The 14,348-nt window shown below is 39.5% G+C and overlaps 2 protein-coding genes and 1 long non-coding RNA gene across 8 annotated transcripts; 1 reads left to right on the top strand and 2 right to left on the bottom strand.

Annotated features, from left to right (window-relative positions):
- The first annotated feature begins 310 nt into the window (after window positions 1-310).
- On the top strand, window positions 311-9,999 carry tmem50a (transmembrane protein 50A). 3 transcript variants are annotated; one of them, XM_019876788.1, is made up of 7 exons: window positions 311-377; window positions 2,789-2,894; window positions 5,474-5,586; window positions 8,276-8,343; window positions 8,822-8,914; window positions 9,128-9,188; window positions 9,268-9,999. In XM_019876788.1, exons 2-7 carry the CDS (start codon window positions 2,793-2,795, stop codon window positions 9,311-9,313), a joined length of 483 nt encoding a protein of 160 aa, XP_019732347.1. In that variant the 5' UTR covers window positions 311-377; window positions 2,789-2,792; the 3' UTR covers window positions 9,314-9,999. The 3 variants fall into 3 exon arrangements, with proteins under 3 accessions (XP_019732347.1, XP_019732339.1, XP_019732355.1); XM_019876780.1 differs by lacking the exon at window positions 311-377 and adding an exon at window positions 2,199-2,312; XM_019876796.1 differs by lacking the exon at window positions 311-377 and adding an exon at window positions 2,199-2,283.
- On the bottom strand, window positions 450-2,192 carry LOC109519930 (uncharacterized). The gene is made up of 2 exons (XR_002169056.1): window positions 1,696-2,192; window positions 450-1,435 (listed from the first exon to the last, which is right to left on the bottom strand). It is a non-coding gene; the product is annotated as an uncharacterized LOC109519930 (long non-coding RNA).
- rhd (Rh blood group, D antigen) lies at window positions 9,752-13,711 on the bottom strand. 4 transcript variants are annotated; one of them, XM_019876752.1, is made up of 10 exons: window positions 13,412-13,706; window positions 12,506-12,692; window positions 12,259-12,409; window positions 11,995-12,142; window positions 10,969-11,129; window positions 10,760-10,897; window positions 10,582-10,691; window positions 10,407-10,486; window positions 10,180-10,253; window positions 9,752-10,086 (listed from the first exon to the last, which is right to left on the bottom strand). In XM_019876752.1, the coding sequence occupies exons 1-10, from the start codon at window positions 13,554-13,556 to the stop codon at window positions 10,060-10,062; spliced, it is 1,221 nt and encodes a 406-aa protein (XP_019732311.1). In that variant the 5' UTR covers window positions 13,557-13,706; the 3' UTR covers window positions 9,752-10,059. The 4 variants fall into 4 exon arrangements, with proteins under 4 accessions (XP_019732311.1, XP_019732319.1, XP_019732302.1 ...); XM_019876760.1 differs by having other exon boundaries at window positions 10,564-10,667; window positions 13,412-13,689; XM_019876743.1 differs by having other exon boundaries at window positions 10,564-10,691; window positions 13,412-13,685.
- Between the last annotated feature and the right edge of the window lie 637 nt (window positions 13,712-14,348).

The raw sequence follows: 14,348 nt of genomic DNA on the forward strand, positions 1-14,348 counted from the left end.
AATTGAAACAAATAAAGGCTTGAAATATTTCACTTTGTCTGTGGTGCACTACTTTAAGATACCAGTTTCACTTTCTGAAACAAATTATTGAAATAAATATACTTTCCCTCAATATTCTCATTTTTGCCACCCACCTGTATTTCCTTTCTCAAACTGGCTGAAGGCTAAACTTGACATGGTAATTGATCGAGTAAAAGTTCAGAATACAAACCCAAATAAAGCCTACTATTACAAAAAGTGACTTCAATGTTTTGGTGCATCAGCCCCTTCATCCCTTCTCGTAGTCATTGTTCACACCAGTAAAGTAAAAAAAAAAACGGTAATTAAAATGTGAAATTCTGTGTGTTTTATTACAGATCCTGCTAAGAGAATGAATGGTGCGTATGGCTACATCGGATACCTCGGAGTCATCGGTCTGTCCATATGTGTTGCATTGCAATTTCTTCAAGTTTTTTAAGATCATTGTCCAAAACAAAGATCACGCTTATCTTTTCCCACGTGATTGCAATGCTCTCAGTTATATAATGGCATGTTTGGACATGGATCACCCTGATATTAGTTGGCAGCATTCATTAAACTACAACTGCTATGGAAATTACATTTCATATTCAAATCAAGATGCAATGTTTTAGTTCTGTCTGTCACCACAATTTATCTTTTTTCATCCAGGATGCTCACCTGTATTCTGGCTAATACAATAAAAAATGAAAATAGTTCCCCTGTTGGTTGTGAATATACTCATTTGTCCATGTCATTGAATTCTCTGGTCGTTGAATCCATTGCAACTTGCCTGTTAATGTTTTTTTAGAAGCCACTTTGCCTCTCATCCTTGCAGGCTTCATCAGTTCTTGTTCAAAGATTACGATAGATTATTTGTTGGTCATCTACACCAGCATGTTTCATGAAAGGCAGAAGAATAAAATATTCTACACCATGGCAGACCATGCAGAGGGGACAAGAACTATGTATCCACAAGTTGACATTCGTACAACAGAAAAAGTAATGGCTTTGTGATTACATCAGCTTTGAGTTCAGTGTAGTCATTCACTGGCAGCAGCCTAGTAAAAATGGATTTTTGACATACAGTATAGCTGTCAGTGGCAGTGAATGAGTGAATTTATTCACAGCCAACCGAGTAAAAATGGATCTTTGACATCTACAGCTTTTGCTGTCGGTGAATGCATTTAAAAGACCCAGATTTCACAGTGAGTACCGGTAAGTGAATCTGTGAGTAAATTGAGACAACATCATCATTTTATTTAGTGGTATGCTGTGACAATTTTATGTAAAATGGCTGCATGAGATAAGAGACACAGACAGACAGATAGACAGACACATACATAATAATTGCACAATTCGCCATTATGGGACAAATTAAGGTTATCTAATCCAAATTCTAAACGTTGGGAAAAATTGGCCTAAGGGAGCAAAGGGGCTAGACCAGTTAGTTTGCATCTTGAGTGCAAGCAAATGTTTCCTTGAGCAAGTCACAAAACCCCTATCTATGGACGTAACAGTTTGCGACTTTTAATTTTGTTCAATTACATTCTGTCAGTATTATATGTGAAACAATAAAAATCAAAAGTTTAGGTTCGGTGGTACTGTATTAAGTAAATGACAATATTTTGTACAGTTTAAAAACCAATTACCATGGATTATATATTATGTCCACAACGAGCCTTTGTCAGGCTGTACGTACTTTACCGTGGAGTATATATTTGTAATTTATTGATTGCTTTGTTGTCTGGTCTTTGCGAGCACTGTTGTGGTGTGTTTCGAAGCGGGTGCTGAGGTCCACATGTGACTCACATGACGTTTCAAATACAAAGCTCTTTAAAGCTGGCAAAACCACAGCCAAAAGAAACATAATATCAGAAGATCGCACATGAGTGCACAAAGAGAGTCCCTTTTGAAGCTTTAGGTTGGTTATACGCTGGCCACTCCATGAAACTAATGCATATTATATTATTTTAAACCTGAGACGAAACCGGAAATGAAACATTAGTGGTGATAGATTAAAGAGTTTAATGATCATGGAAATGTGTCTAGTAATCGCGTGATAGTAATAGCTCTGCTTATATACGATTAAAGCACTGTAAAATATAATACTTTGCGTTAAAGCAATAAATTCTATTTTGTCCCATGACCCCTGAACGCATCAATATCAATAGCTGCTTATATTCCTCTCAACTGTGTAGGCGAACTGCGCATGCGCATGACCGAGCTCTCGGAAGCAAAGTCGGCCTGATCCAAAGGGTCCACATCAAGAATCGAAAATAAGCGGTAGTTACTACTTTGAAAACGACATTAGGGTGTGTAAACATCACGGTTGTATACATTTTTCGGTAGCATCGCCGCTGTCTTGTGGGTTTTGCAATCGTTTTCAGCGACGTCTCTTGTGACAAGGCACCTTAGAGGAAATGTTTGCTATTATCAAAGCGACGAACAAAAGAATGCTACGACACAATCGTGATTATTTCCACTCTCTAACAGATTGTCTGCATCATGTCGTTATTGGTATACATCTTGAGGATTTGTTATGAAATGTGTGTTTTAACAGTTGCCAATTTCAGTTTCACAATAAGGATCACGCAGTTGTTAGTCCCTACAAGTTGAGCATCATCCCCATATAGCAGTTGCGTACTAACGTTGCTTGTTTTTGTTTAGTTTTAATTTCACGTAGTGGTCAAAATCCATAATTCTCCAAGAGAAATACGCTTTACATTAAGGGATTTTCTACAACGTGTTGGGAGATAAGTTGTTTGACGTGCCGTCCTTCCTTCCTCAGAGCCATGTCAGGATTGCTGGACGGGATTCGGTGCGGAGAATGCGACTGCAATGTGGATTGGAGTGAAAAAAGAAACACCGTCGCATCGATAGCTGCTGGGGTTCTGGTATTTCTCGTTTTATTTTAATGCACCCTGTATCTAATTTTTATTCTCGTCGTTGCACACTATCTAAACCACCATGTTTGACCACAATCCGTTGACAGCGTTATCATGTCGCAATGTATTTATTAATGTGGGTGTTGTTTTCAAGGCTCCATCACGCTGACTGTGAATTCTAGTGTGTTTTGGTTAGCGCATTATATTGTGCCATTTCATCCTGTTGAGACTGTCACATGGTGTGTCAAAGTTTTCAGGAAGGACGAGTATCAAAAACCTAAAGGTTTTCCCCAACTTCAGTATTTGCAGACGTGGAAGTGGGGTTGGGTGCTACTGGGCGGGGGAGATTACAGCCCAGACACACAGAGTCAGCGATCATGGTTTTAGATCTGTGTTTCCCAACCTTTATTGAGCAAAGACGTATCGAAAAAATATCAGAGCACCACTTAACAAAACAAATTCACAAAAAGTGGACAAACAGGTTAATTATGTACCGAATTTCATGAACCATTAGGTGCATTGTATTGGGCGCTGTATCAATGAAAGGGTCTAATTTAAAATATTTTCCATACATAGAGTGCTAGGTGTCATAAGGCGCATTATTATTGTGAAGTACTGTATGTTTAATAGTTTATTCTAATTGTACCATATGTTTGATAGATTTTGCGTTCTTGTGCTAGTTTAACACCGGAAACAAAATAATGGGTAGCACCACGTGTCTTGCCTGCTTTTGTTTGCCATGCAATGACACAGGGATTGCTTTGAGTTTAACAGGGTATTCTCCAACAAATGACAGAAAAAGTTTGAACATAGTCAAATCTCGTGACCGGTGGTTGTGTTATTTCTAGGGCTGATGTTAAAGACTATCTTGGTTGATAGTTCAACAAATGTCAATGCACTCACCATTATCCAAACTTTTATGCTCAGTCTCGGAAGTTATTGGAAGCTGGCTGTGTGATTTACCTCGCACCCATCCTGTCGCACATTTTAAGATTTAAAATATGCCGCCCACAAAAACCAGCTAATGTTGGTGACCGTAGCATGAGGCCAATGCGACTACGTTTCCCATGATTCATAGACACGAAAGCAGGAGGTAGTCTGAGTTCTAGTTATACAATACAATACAATAAATATTTATTTTTATAGCGCTTTCACAACAGCTTCAGCTGTAGCAAGGCGCTGTACAGAACAGTTATGAAGAAAACACACCTGGTACTGATTTAGATGTGTATTGGGAATGAGAACACATACATGAATATGAAAAGGAATAGGAAGGGAATTGAACTTTGCGTTTACCGCTCAGTCCCACAGACCGCAATGTTATTATCCCGCATTGTAACATTGGAAACGCGCAGTCAGAAACACTCAGCTAACCACAGCATTAGGCTAGTAGGACTACATTTCCCATGATTCATAGACAGAAGCAGAAAGTACTGGTACTCCCCGTTCCAGTATGATGAAAACATAAAAATGTCTGCTACCCATGAGATGCGAGTAAGAATGACAACGCCAACCTAATAGGAGAGGATTTGAATTAAAGATGGTGAACTGAAAAGCCAACATCAATCCATACTTCGGGCGCACCGAATTACAAGGCACATTGTTGAATTTTGAGAACATTTAAGAATTTTCAGTGTACCTTATGGTCCGAAAAATACAAATATCTTCTCTCATCGAGTGGATGAGCCTTTTATTGCTTTGCCTTTTGTTATGAGAGTTAACAAAAACATTTTTTTGGAGTAGAACATAATTTATTTGTTGTCAAATTGACATTGGATAGTTTCTGATGATCTCTCGTTGCACACAAATGTGCCATGGCACACTGGTTAATCACTGACATAGGTGCCCGCCTCTTTCCTAGCACACCTGCACTGCAACAGAGAAAGGGGTGCGGGAAATGGGTAGACAAGAGGCACTGTGCTATATACTGTATTTTAATATCGAGCCAAATATTCCGAACATTTTGCTAAGTAAAAAGCCCACAATTCAATTACAAAAGACAAAAAAAGGCACTGTTGAAAATTGAAAGAAGAAAAAAAAATACTTCTAAAAACCCTAATTGTGAATTGACTGTTACCGCCAGTGATGAATGAGTAAGAAAACCTTGGCCTGAGTTTTGAAAAATAATGCAATTTTTATTAGATCAATAGAAAAAAGAGAGGGGGCGGTGACCATTATGTGCTGGCTGCGCCGATCATGCATTTGTTGTCCTTGCTGGCAAACCTCAAGGATCAATTGATTGTTACTGATTCAGTTACTGTTTCCGTCATTGTTTTTCTGAGTAAAAGCAGATGTTTGTCTTATTTTGACAAAAGAGAATACCTCTGCTTTCATGAAGAACCACATAAATCAGAGAATAATTTCTCCTGAATCTGAGTCTGAGGATTTCGACAATTTTAAGTTATACTGTGGCTCTTAACGATTACTCAATTATTAAAACAGTCGTTGTTTAATTTGATACAATTATTTGTTGATTAAATGATTACTGTTGACATCTCTAGTTTGTATTGAAATTGAATTTTATATTTGGAACACCAGTCCTGACGCACCTCATCTTTTATGATGTCTTTGTTTTGATCTTGTGTCAGTTCTTCACTGGTTGGTGGATCATCATCGATGCAGCAGTGAAGTATCCTACTCAAGAGGAATTTCCCCATTCTTATCACACATGTGGAGTCATCGCGACGGTGGCTTTTCTGATGTAAGTCCTGCTTCACAAACACTCGTCTGATATCTTTAGTATTATTTGGTCTGCTATACAACTTGTTAAAATAGGGAATATTTTTTTTCAGCAATTCAATTTTTGTACACTTCCAAAATGAATGAAAACACTCTTAACATGAATGCTAAACCCACATTTGGTAGTTTGTAAAGCTACATGCCATAAACACTTTGGATGGGCGATAAAGGCTATACATACATGTCAATTAATCATTTAAAAAAAACACTCTGATATGCAGTATTTACCAGTTTTTGACTCACTGATATCTTTTCCAACATTATTTCTGTCGCTATTGATATTACTCTTCATGTTTAATTGACACTACTGTGACCAAAAATGTAGTTGCATCTCAAATCATCTTCATGTCAGTGAGCCAAATCTGGTGCCTTAACAGCGTGCACAGTGGTGGGCAATATATCTTTATCAAAATTGAAATATGAACATTCAATATATTAGTACTGTATTGCAATGAGGACGATATCAGTTATGTAACCTTGCCATGCTTGTGTTGCATGAGAGTCTCAGTTCAACCAACCACATTCCTCCAGCCACGTTTGACTTCGATCGGCAGTTAGAACCAGCAAGATAAACATCTTGCGCAGGGCGAGAGGGCCAAGGGACACATGCATCCACTGCCCCTTAGACTGCATCACACGCAAGATATGCACTTCCTTGTTCGCTGCCAAGTATTTCAAAATTACCAGTGGATAAAATTGCAGGGTGTGTTGTAAAAATGTACGAGCAGCCCGCACCTCACTGGACCGTTCAATTGAAGTGATGCCTGGGCTGTGTCCTACTTGGGTCACAATGCCCCTTTTTGTAACTGCCACCATCTTTTTGTGGATTAATAAAAAGTAAGACAGTCATCCCTCATTTATCACGGGAGCTACGTTCCAAAAAGAACCTGTGATTAGTGAAATCCATAAATGAGTCATCTTTATTTTTGACAATTATTAGGAATAGAACACTGTATTGAATGAAACCAAAGATTAACCTTTTTTCAAGCCCAAATATTAAAAAAAAGTGTGTGTGTGTGTGTGTGTGTGTGTGTGCGTGCGTGCGTGCGTGCGTGTGTGTGTATATATATATATATATATATTTTTGTGGCAGCACAATATGCAAAACAATTAGAAATATTGTACAGAAAGTTTTGTCGCCACAGTAATATCGTTTTCCTATCGCTATGGAGATATCTGGCAAGAATAGCCATATCGCACAGCCCAAGTCTACAGTAACACTACATGTCCCCGAACTGTACTAGGTTTGACTATATTTTGTATTTATCAGGAAATGATGCAACCTTTAACCAACAAATTCCCAAGGAAACACGTTTTATCATCCATTGTATTCGCCATTTACTGCCACAAAAGTGGATAAAGTATCCCCAACCCCCGCACAGCTTCAAGCATCAATGTGCAACTGTTAGGTTTGTTTTTTTTTTTTTTTTTTTTGTGGCAGCTTATTTGTATCACCTCAAACTAATCAGGAGTAACTTTACAGGCCTTCTCAAGTGGCACGACTTTTTTGTCATTCACGATGGTCACGCTATCCGACTACCAAGATAAATATTGTTCTGTGTGTTGGACCGGGCAAGATTCAGTCCATCGGCGTAGGTGTGTCAGCTACGAGACACTACGTTTGTCTGCGACAAGTCTGTTGGCTCAAAATCAGGCTACACTCATGTAAGTCTGGTGTCGGTCGGCATAACAGTGGCCTAGTAGCCTGCGGCTATTACGCGACTGTGTCTGGCCACCTGAAGTTCACTGAAACTGGTGCGATCGGGCCAAGACAAATTTCATACATGCATCAATCTGATCAAATCAGCACAGTCTTGCATTTTTGTAATATTTGAAAATCAAAAATTTGAGTTTTATCCACTTAAAGTAATCGGTCTTTTTACCGTGCTCTGCACATACTTTTGGGAGTCAGGTTAAATCCTTCCACAAGGGATGCCTTGAACATGGTATAAAGTTCAAAAACCAACAAATGTTCAAAAATGAGTTCGATATTATACTACAAAAAAAAAAAAAAAAACAATATGCAAAACAAAGTACCGGTAAGTACACAGAAGTAGTATTAAGGCTTAATTAATACAGTATAACTCTACTTAAGGGGAAATAATCATTTCAACTTACCTTATTTTATCATGAATATGCAGGGCCAGTGCCGGTTCTGGCAGGGCCACCACAACATGTCGGGACATTGCAAAAAAAAAAAAAAAAAAAAAAAAAAGCTTTAATGTAGGGCCCCACTTTACATGTTTTCTGAATGTATTGTTGACAGTGTCTCATATTTCATCAGCCTCAGGAAAAGAGATGCACATCACAAGTACACGCCTTCTGCTTGTCTTACCGGCTATCATGACTTCACAACTCATATTGTAGTAGCAATATGAAAGCATTAGTTTGTAAAAGTGACAGTACATCCGACTTGCTTCTCGACAACTAGCAATCCTAATTTCTGGACTTAAACTTTCAAGCTATTTAAAAATAAAACCACTGAATGAAGTTGTTCAGACATGCCGCTTGCAAAGTCGTGTACTCAATGGTCTAGTTTCATATAAAATGTCAGTCACATGATACGCGTGTGTCAGTCTCTTAAAAAAGAAACAAAACATACACATTGAGCTGTTGCTGCTAACACTGTGTTCAAATTTGGTTCGTTTTAGGATAAATGCTGTGTCAAATGGCCAAGTGAGAGGTGACAGCTACAGTGAAGGCTGCATGGGGCAGACAGGTATGAGCATGGCCATCTTGAGCTAATACACATTCACCAGAAACTTCATTACGTATACCTGCTCGGTCGAAGAAATCCAGTGCAAGAGCTTTATCAAAATATGAGAATGACGTTGCTTGGCACTGAATTGACGTCAGACGAATTCCGTTTTTGGTCATTGCTTTGTTATTTTGGGGAGACAAAATATGAACGTCTCAGTATAATGCTGCGTGGTTCTATGCCGCTTTAGTGTCAGTCATAACAGAACATTTTAAAAGCCGGTTTTGTTCATGTACAACTATTTCAGCCGTACCGGATGACATGCTTAAGTGTACTCGAACTCTTGAAATGATGCATGTTTAACGTAGCAGTTCCGGAACGCTTGGAGTTATGCATGTTTATCTTGCAGCCGTTGATTTGATGACAGTCCTCGCGTTCCAGTACAATGTAATAAAGAACAGTCAAGCAGGAGCTAACCCTTTCTTATCTCTCTCTGCAGGCTCTCGCGTGTGGCTCTTCATTGGCTTCATGCTGTCTTTTGGATCCCTCATTGCCTCCATGTGGATCCTCTTTGGAGGTTTTGTAGTGCCTAGTAAGTAGCTGCTACATTTTGTTCTGATTTGAGTCATTTGTAACTTTTCAAGCAACAGAGTCGTTCGCAGTGTGCTATGTTAATGAATTTTCTTGCACAATGTTGTGATAAATGATTGCACATCTACTGTGACAGTGAAAAAAAATAAGTATCCAAATAAATGTAATCAAAATAATTAAGATGTTTTGGGGGGTGGGTTCTCTCTCTCCCCAGAGAATCCTATCGTGTACCCTGGAATTGCCATTTTCTTCCAGAATGCATTCATTTTCTTCGCGTAAGTGAAGAGGCCGAAGGGACTTTCTGTCTTGTGTTTGGCAAAATAATTGACATCACACTCCTTTATTTGTATTCAGGGCCCTGGTGTTCAAGTTTGGACGTACAGAGGATCTGTGGCAATAACTGACTCCCAAGTGTGTCTGTCCGTCATTGTTAGACTGCTTTCTTTGTTGTTTCGGACAATATGCTTCAGGCTTCAGTGGTTCTTCATCACTTTTTATGTAGCCTTTGTAGCGTGCAGGATTGACTTGTTTTAATTTATATTTTTGTTGCTGTTTTAAAAGGCTAACTCCTAACCAAGCACAAATCGTAGAATCATTCACAGATTGACCGTTTTGGAATGTGGCACATTTTGACAATGTGTATCTGCCCCCCGGGCAGCTGTGCTGTTGAAGAGAAGTATAAAACTTTTGTGTATGACATTTATTTTGGGAAGTCTACGTCCAAGCCTCCTGTGGGTATGCTTATGTTCTCCCTTCATTTTATGTACTGTAACCTGTTAGCAGAGTGAAAAGAACACATTTTGTGATGATGTATAAAAAGACTTAACTGAGGCAATTACCATGAAAATGCATTCTGAGAGAACTCACCATTTGAGATTGTCTCTCTCTGAAATAACATTGAGTTCTGAATCTCGTCATGCAGATTTATTGTAAAGTAATTATGGTTTTGCATAGCTTAATTGAGGTCAACATTTTTTCACAACTGTCCGGTAGATTTACTTTCTATGTGCATCCATTTCTTACTTTTGTGAAATGGGGCCAGTTTTTGGCTTCCATGGCATAATTAAACAATCATTCTGAGCAGGACACCTTTTGCGTTTGTCTTGTGTAAAGCTTGTGTACACCTCCAGGGTCAGACTCCTCAGATTATTTGCGAACTGCAAGATGCTCAAACTGCAAAACATTTTTTAAAATTTGTCTTTGAGGTTATACAAATGAAAAAAAATTCATAGCAGACATTTCTTGTTGTTGAAGATGTTCTCCTACCTTCCAGAAAGCTTGATCATCAAAACATTTTTTATCTTGGGGTGGTCTCCAGATGTCCCACTTTAGTAGTACTCCTTTGAACATATCCAAAGGGACACCAATTTAGAAGAAGTGACTTACATTCAGATACTGGATTTCTTGTTTGAATATTCCCATTCTTGCTCTATGATCATACTTTACAATCCTGAAAAATGTTATCAAACCAACATTTTTTGACTTAATCATACCTGTTAGGAACCCCATGGTCAGGCTTGTAGCTAGGGTGATGAGGAGGGCATCAATGTGAAATACGGCGAACCGGATCGCCCTGCAAATGAAAGACTATTTACACAGCGGCATGTTGCTGATTGTCAAAAATCTGCCATTTTGACAAAGCCTTCTTACATTGTGTGATCATCACACTGTTGGATCTGCAGGACGAGCTGTATCAGCCATCCCAGTAGACCAGGGAGTCCGTGTGTGCTCAGAACACTGCAGGTGTCATGGCACTCGAAAGCAAACAACATGTGGTTCTGGTTGGTAAGACACGGTTTGAATGTAGATTGATGATAAACTGACACACTCATGCATTGACCACCACCTTGAGGTATTGGAATCCAACGGTTGACACAGCAGCTGCGGCCAGTCCAGTTGTCATGGCCTCCCACGGGTAACGTATCGCTGGCATGGAAACCCCGACAGCGACACCCCCAGCAAGTATGCATGACTGAAAATGGGCCTAATAGGAGAGTGGCACCATAAGCTCAATGCTTCTCAAACTAATCGGTCCAAACAATCGCTTCAATGTACTGGGTTGACTTTTCCCTTTGGACTGGAGAGCACAGATAGCGCAACAGATGCTACTGCACAAACAGCCAGGGCCAGGTAGGTGCTGCACACTGCCGACAACCTTCTCTCTTCCATGAGGATAGAGTTAAAACTGGGCCAAAACATCCAGAGAAACACAGTACCTGTTGAACCGGAATATTGTTAACATTTAGGGGGGGTGAGAAGCAAAAAAGTGTTAACAACCCCTGACTCTTGTGGGTGTGAGCAACATTTGTTTTGCATATCTTGACATTTAACCCAAAACCAGTAGTATGGTTTCAAATCGGTGGAAGTTCTCGGAAATGTTGACTGAACAACAACATATCACCTAGGTTAATCATGCTCCCCAATCTAAAAGAAAAAAAAGCACACACACCAAGTTCCCTTAGGTCTGCCTCCTGATCCTCGACAACGTCCTGCACCATTTTGTCCACTTCCTATTTTGTCAATATTTGGTGCGACTGTTGATTGCTGGCTAATTTACTTTGGAATCGAGGTACATTTTGTTATATTCGCTGAGGTCATGCATATTTATATTCTTTGTATTAGCGGTTCGGCTCATGCATGTAATGGAAATGTAAATGCGTGTATGTTTAAGAGCAGTTGTGTGGTCTCAATACTCTGTGGCCTCAATAGTGCTGCAGTAATTTGTATATCGTGTGAATGGTAAAATACAGTAGAAACGAGTGTCTGAGTTTGTGTAAATTCTCGTTACTTGAAACAAGATTATGCTGAAAGATGTGTTTTGAAATTTTGTGTTTTATAAGCTGCAGATTTTGGAAGTATTATGTCAATTCTGTCACTTAACATGGAAGCTTTCCTTGTTTAATAATTGCGGGAAATTTGGATTCAGTGAAATTCAACTCAGTACTTTGCTCAAAGGTCAAAGGCCCTTCAGTCAGAACTTGGGATTCTTCACCACTGGGCAACAGTGTCTTCATGAATCCATGCTTCCACAGGATTTATACTTAAAACAGCATTTGAAGACATGCACGACTCGCCACACACCTAACATGGAGAACAATCCTGTTTTGCGGTCAAGTTTCTCCTTCTCGAATCCCTGAAATGATTCTGTCCGACAGAGGATCCATGTCAGCACAAGACCAAAGAAAGCTCCAAAGATGTGAAGCACCATGATGAAGTTCAACTGCCGTACCTATGATCAACAAACATGGTGTGAATCCATTCCAAAAAGTCAATGAGCCTATGATTTACGATGGCCCAATTTTTAAAGGTCTCATCATTAAGTCAATAAAACAAAAGCTTACTTACCGGTAGCAAAGTCTGCAGGAGCCACTCATTCAGGACAAAGCCAAATACCTCCAGCAGGGCCATGAGAATTAAGTGGACAGGATTTGTTTTCCCTTGCACAGCACCAATTGAGATGAGAACCGAGGCTGTGCACATCTCAGCAACCACCAAGCTACGTGCAGTATGTTCAAATGTTCATTATATTATACTTCTCAAGCAGCAAGTATGTGCAAGAGAATAGATGCAGAAATGAAATGTTATACAGTACCTATTCAGGTCAATCCGAATCTTCCCTCTATAATACCAGGACTCAAAGCCATTGAGTAGGAGTGCCCACTGGGTGCCAATGACGGCTATAAGCAGGTTGAACCCTGAGCCGCTGAACCCATAGCGTACTAAAAAGGTGCTCAAGAAGCCAAAACCCAAGAAGACAACCACATTCAAATCTTGGAACACTGAAAAAAAAAGTTTTTTTTTTTTTAAATACTTTTTTAATAGCGGGCCCCTTTGCAACACAGCTAGAACATACAGAGCCTACCACAGGGAGCTGAGTACCCCCTTAATTGATCCAAAAAATAATAATAAATTGGGAATCTTTCATACATGCAGTGAAAAATGTATCCTCAAAAATGAAATATATTAAGAGCATGTATTTTGCACATGTGCACTTATTTTGTTCATATTATAAATAGCATTTTTTTGTGTCATGCATCTGGTTAGGAAGTGCATGGTCCTATGTGCCCCCACCCCCAGTGGCACCGAAGAAAAATGATGGCCCCTTCCATTATTGAAGTTGCCAATACTGGTCTACTACATCTTGAGGTAAAGGCCACAAGGGCAGGGCCATTTTCCATGTACATTTAAATGATCAATACACAGTCATTACTTGCATTGATATGGAATTAAGAAGTTAACAAATATTTCTGTCAGTAACAACTCCATTGTTTAGATATTTTTCTTTCTTGATGTGGCCTGCAAATCATGGTGTCAAATTAAGAAAAAGTCTGACTGTGTAGTTGAGAAGCACTGCAGCGTCTACCGCAAGGGGTTGCATCATTTTGCAGCATTTGTCTGCTGAAGTTAGCCATCCAAAATAAAGCATCTGATTGATGTACGTTTGCATTTGTTTACTGGTGAGATTTAATATCACAATATTTTACAAGATGTTACTCACCTGGATAAAAATTGCTGAATTTAATCCCATTCACATTGCTTTCAATCTCAATGTAGAAGTAATACACAACTACAAAACCTATTTGTAAGAAAAGCAAAAAAGGAGCCAAACGAGAGCGCAAACTTGGGGCGTATTTAGGAGCCATAGTAGATTACTTTGCTTCGGGAGACGCATGCTTCACTCTGATGATATGAAATGGGGCGCAGCCCACTGTGCAGCTTTTTCTTATCTTCTGCTACATGCGCAGAGAATACAAAAACTTATCTCTACCTTTTAAAATAAAATAAAATAAAATGCTGACATTTGAATCCTCTTTTCACTTGACCATTGTGAAAACAGAATACACACACACACACACACACACACACACACACACACATCCATTTTCTGATGCCCTTATCCTCACAACGGTTGCGGGGCGTGCTGGAGACTATCCCAGCTGTCTTCGGGCTGTCAGCGGGGAACACCCTGAACCGGTTGCCAGCCAATCGCGAGCACACGAAGACGAACAACCATTGGCGCTCACACTCACAATTTAGAGTGTTCCATTAACCTGCCATGCATGTTTTTGGAAAGTGGGTGGAAACTGGAGTTCCCGGAGAAAACCCACGCAGGCACGGGGAGAACAATCGTGTGGAATGAATGTATGAATTTCACAAGTTTCACTTTTTGAATAGTGATACTGAAATAAATCAAAATGTTCATGATATTACTGTTTATTGTCTTGTATAAATATATACGTGTGCGTGTGCATATGTGTGTGTGTGTGTGTGTGTGTGTGTGTGTGTGTGTGTGTGTGTAATGACAATAATCAGTACAACCACAGGAAAACATCTAAACAAACCCCGCCTTCGCGTGTATCTGATTGGCCAATGAGCAATACCCGATTTGTCCACAAACAATGTGATTGGTCTGCCGAGGAGACATTTCACACGCC

The sequence above is a fragment of the Hippocampus comes genome, unplaced genomic scaffold (assembly GCF_001891065.2).
Source record: "Hippocampus comes isolate QL1 unplaced genomic scaffold, H_comes_QL1_v1.1 scaffold107, whole genome shotgun sequence".
Classification (NCBI taxonomy): Eukaryota; Metazoa; Chordata; class Actinopteri; order Syngnathiformes; family Syngnathidae; genus Hippocampus; species Hippocampus comes.

Bases quoted from the DNA above. Each gene is read 5' to 3' on its own strand.
- rhd (XM_019876743.1), bottom strand. From the start codon at position 13,556: ATGGCTCCTAAATACGCCCCAAGTTTGCGCTCTCGTTTGGCTCCTTTT. The intron at 12,410-12,505 runs GTACTGTATAAC...TACTGCACGTAG, and splicing joins ATTCGGATTGACCTGAATAG to CTTGGTGGTTGCTGAGATGT. The intron at 12,143-12,258 runs GTAAGTAAGCTT...TGTTGATCATAG, and splicing joins TCCTGCAGACTTTGCTACCG to GTACGGCAGTTGAACTTCAT.
- tmem50a (XM_019876788.1), top strand. From the start codon at position 2,793: ATGTCAGGATTGCTGGACGGGATTCGGTGCGGAGAATGCGACTGCAAT. The intron at 2,895-5,473 runs GTATTTCTCGTT...ATCTTGTGTCAG, and splicing joins CGATAGCTGCTGGGGTTCTG to TTCTTCACTGGTTGGTGGAT. The intron at 8,344-8,821 runs GTATGAGCATGG...CTCTCTCTGCAG, and splicing joins AGGCTGCATGGGGCAGACAG to GCTCTCGCGTGTGGCTCTTC.